An 820-nucleotide genomic window follows, 5' to 3' on the forward strand; every position below is an offset into this window, starting at 1 on the left:
CAGTCAGGTTAACAAAGTTAGAAACAGAGATGCAGGGAAAGACAAACTCAGAGAGAAACAGCATCAGTAAGTGAAAATCGTGGGGAGACAGAGACAGAAACAAGGAAGAAAACAGCCCCCTCCCACCGCAACACGTACTTCATCCTGGTCCCGCATAGCATTGAGCTGCTCCAGCTTCTTGGCCCAGTAGCGAGCCTCCTCTTCAGGAATGTCTGTAAGCAGAGCCGTGTCCGTGAGCCTGAAAGCTCCTCCCTGCCCCTCAGTCTCCATCCGCCAGGCCTGCTGAGCTCCAGCCAGGCCCTGGTTTCTGGGGTCTTTGGCAAAGCCTCAGAAGTAAGGGTGGGCTGGTCTGAGATCTCAAGAGGGTGGATGGAGATGAAGGGGAGGTACCGTGGTGTCTCTGATACCCCTCTTCCTAGAGCTGGATGGAGAATAGTTGGAGGATGACAGGAGATGGTTCCTAGCCTTTACGAGGGTGGGGAAGCCATTGTTTTTATTTAATTTTTTTTAATTTTTAAATTTTTTTTTTTGAGACGGAGTCTCACTCTGTTGCCCAGGCTGGAGTGCAGTGGAGCAATCTTGGCTCACTGCAACCTTCGCCTCCCGGGTTCAAGCAATTCTCCTGCCTCCGCCTCCCAAGTAGCTAGGATTACAGGTATGCGCCACCACACCCGGCTAATTTTTTTTTTTTTTTTAGAGACAGGGTTTCACCATGTTGGTCAGGCTGGTCTCGATCTCCTGACCTCGTGATCCACCCGTCTCGGCCTCCCAAAGTGCTGGGATTACAGGCTTGAGCCACCGCGCCCAGCCATGGCTCAGT

The 820-nt window shown here is 52.1% G+C and overlaps 1 protein-coding gene across 1 annotated transcript in view; it reads right to left on the minus strand.

The window, feature by feature from the left end:
• The window catches only part of UNC13A (unc-13 homolog A (C. elegans)), a 91,637-nt gene that overhangs the window by 69,996 nt on the left and 20,821 nt on the right, over window positions 1-820 (minus strand). Inside the window, exon 8 of the mRNA XM_011925908.1 lies at window positions 139-212. Within this exon, the coding sequence (XP_011781298.1) occupies window positions 139-212 (74 nt within the window). The remainder of the gene's footprint in view (window positions 1-138; window positions 213-820) is intronic.

This window comes from Colobus angolensis, unplaced genomic scaffold (genome assembly GCF_000951035.1).
Source record: "Colobus angolensis palliatus isolate OR3802 unplaced genomic scaffold, Cang.pa_1.0 Scaffold66, whole genome shotgun sequence".
Lineage (NCBI taxonomy): Eukaryota > Metazoa > Chordata > Mammalia > Primates > Cercopithecidae > Colobus > Colobus angolensis.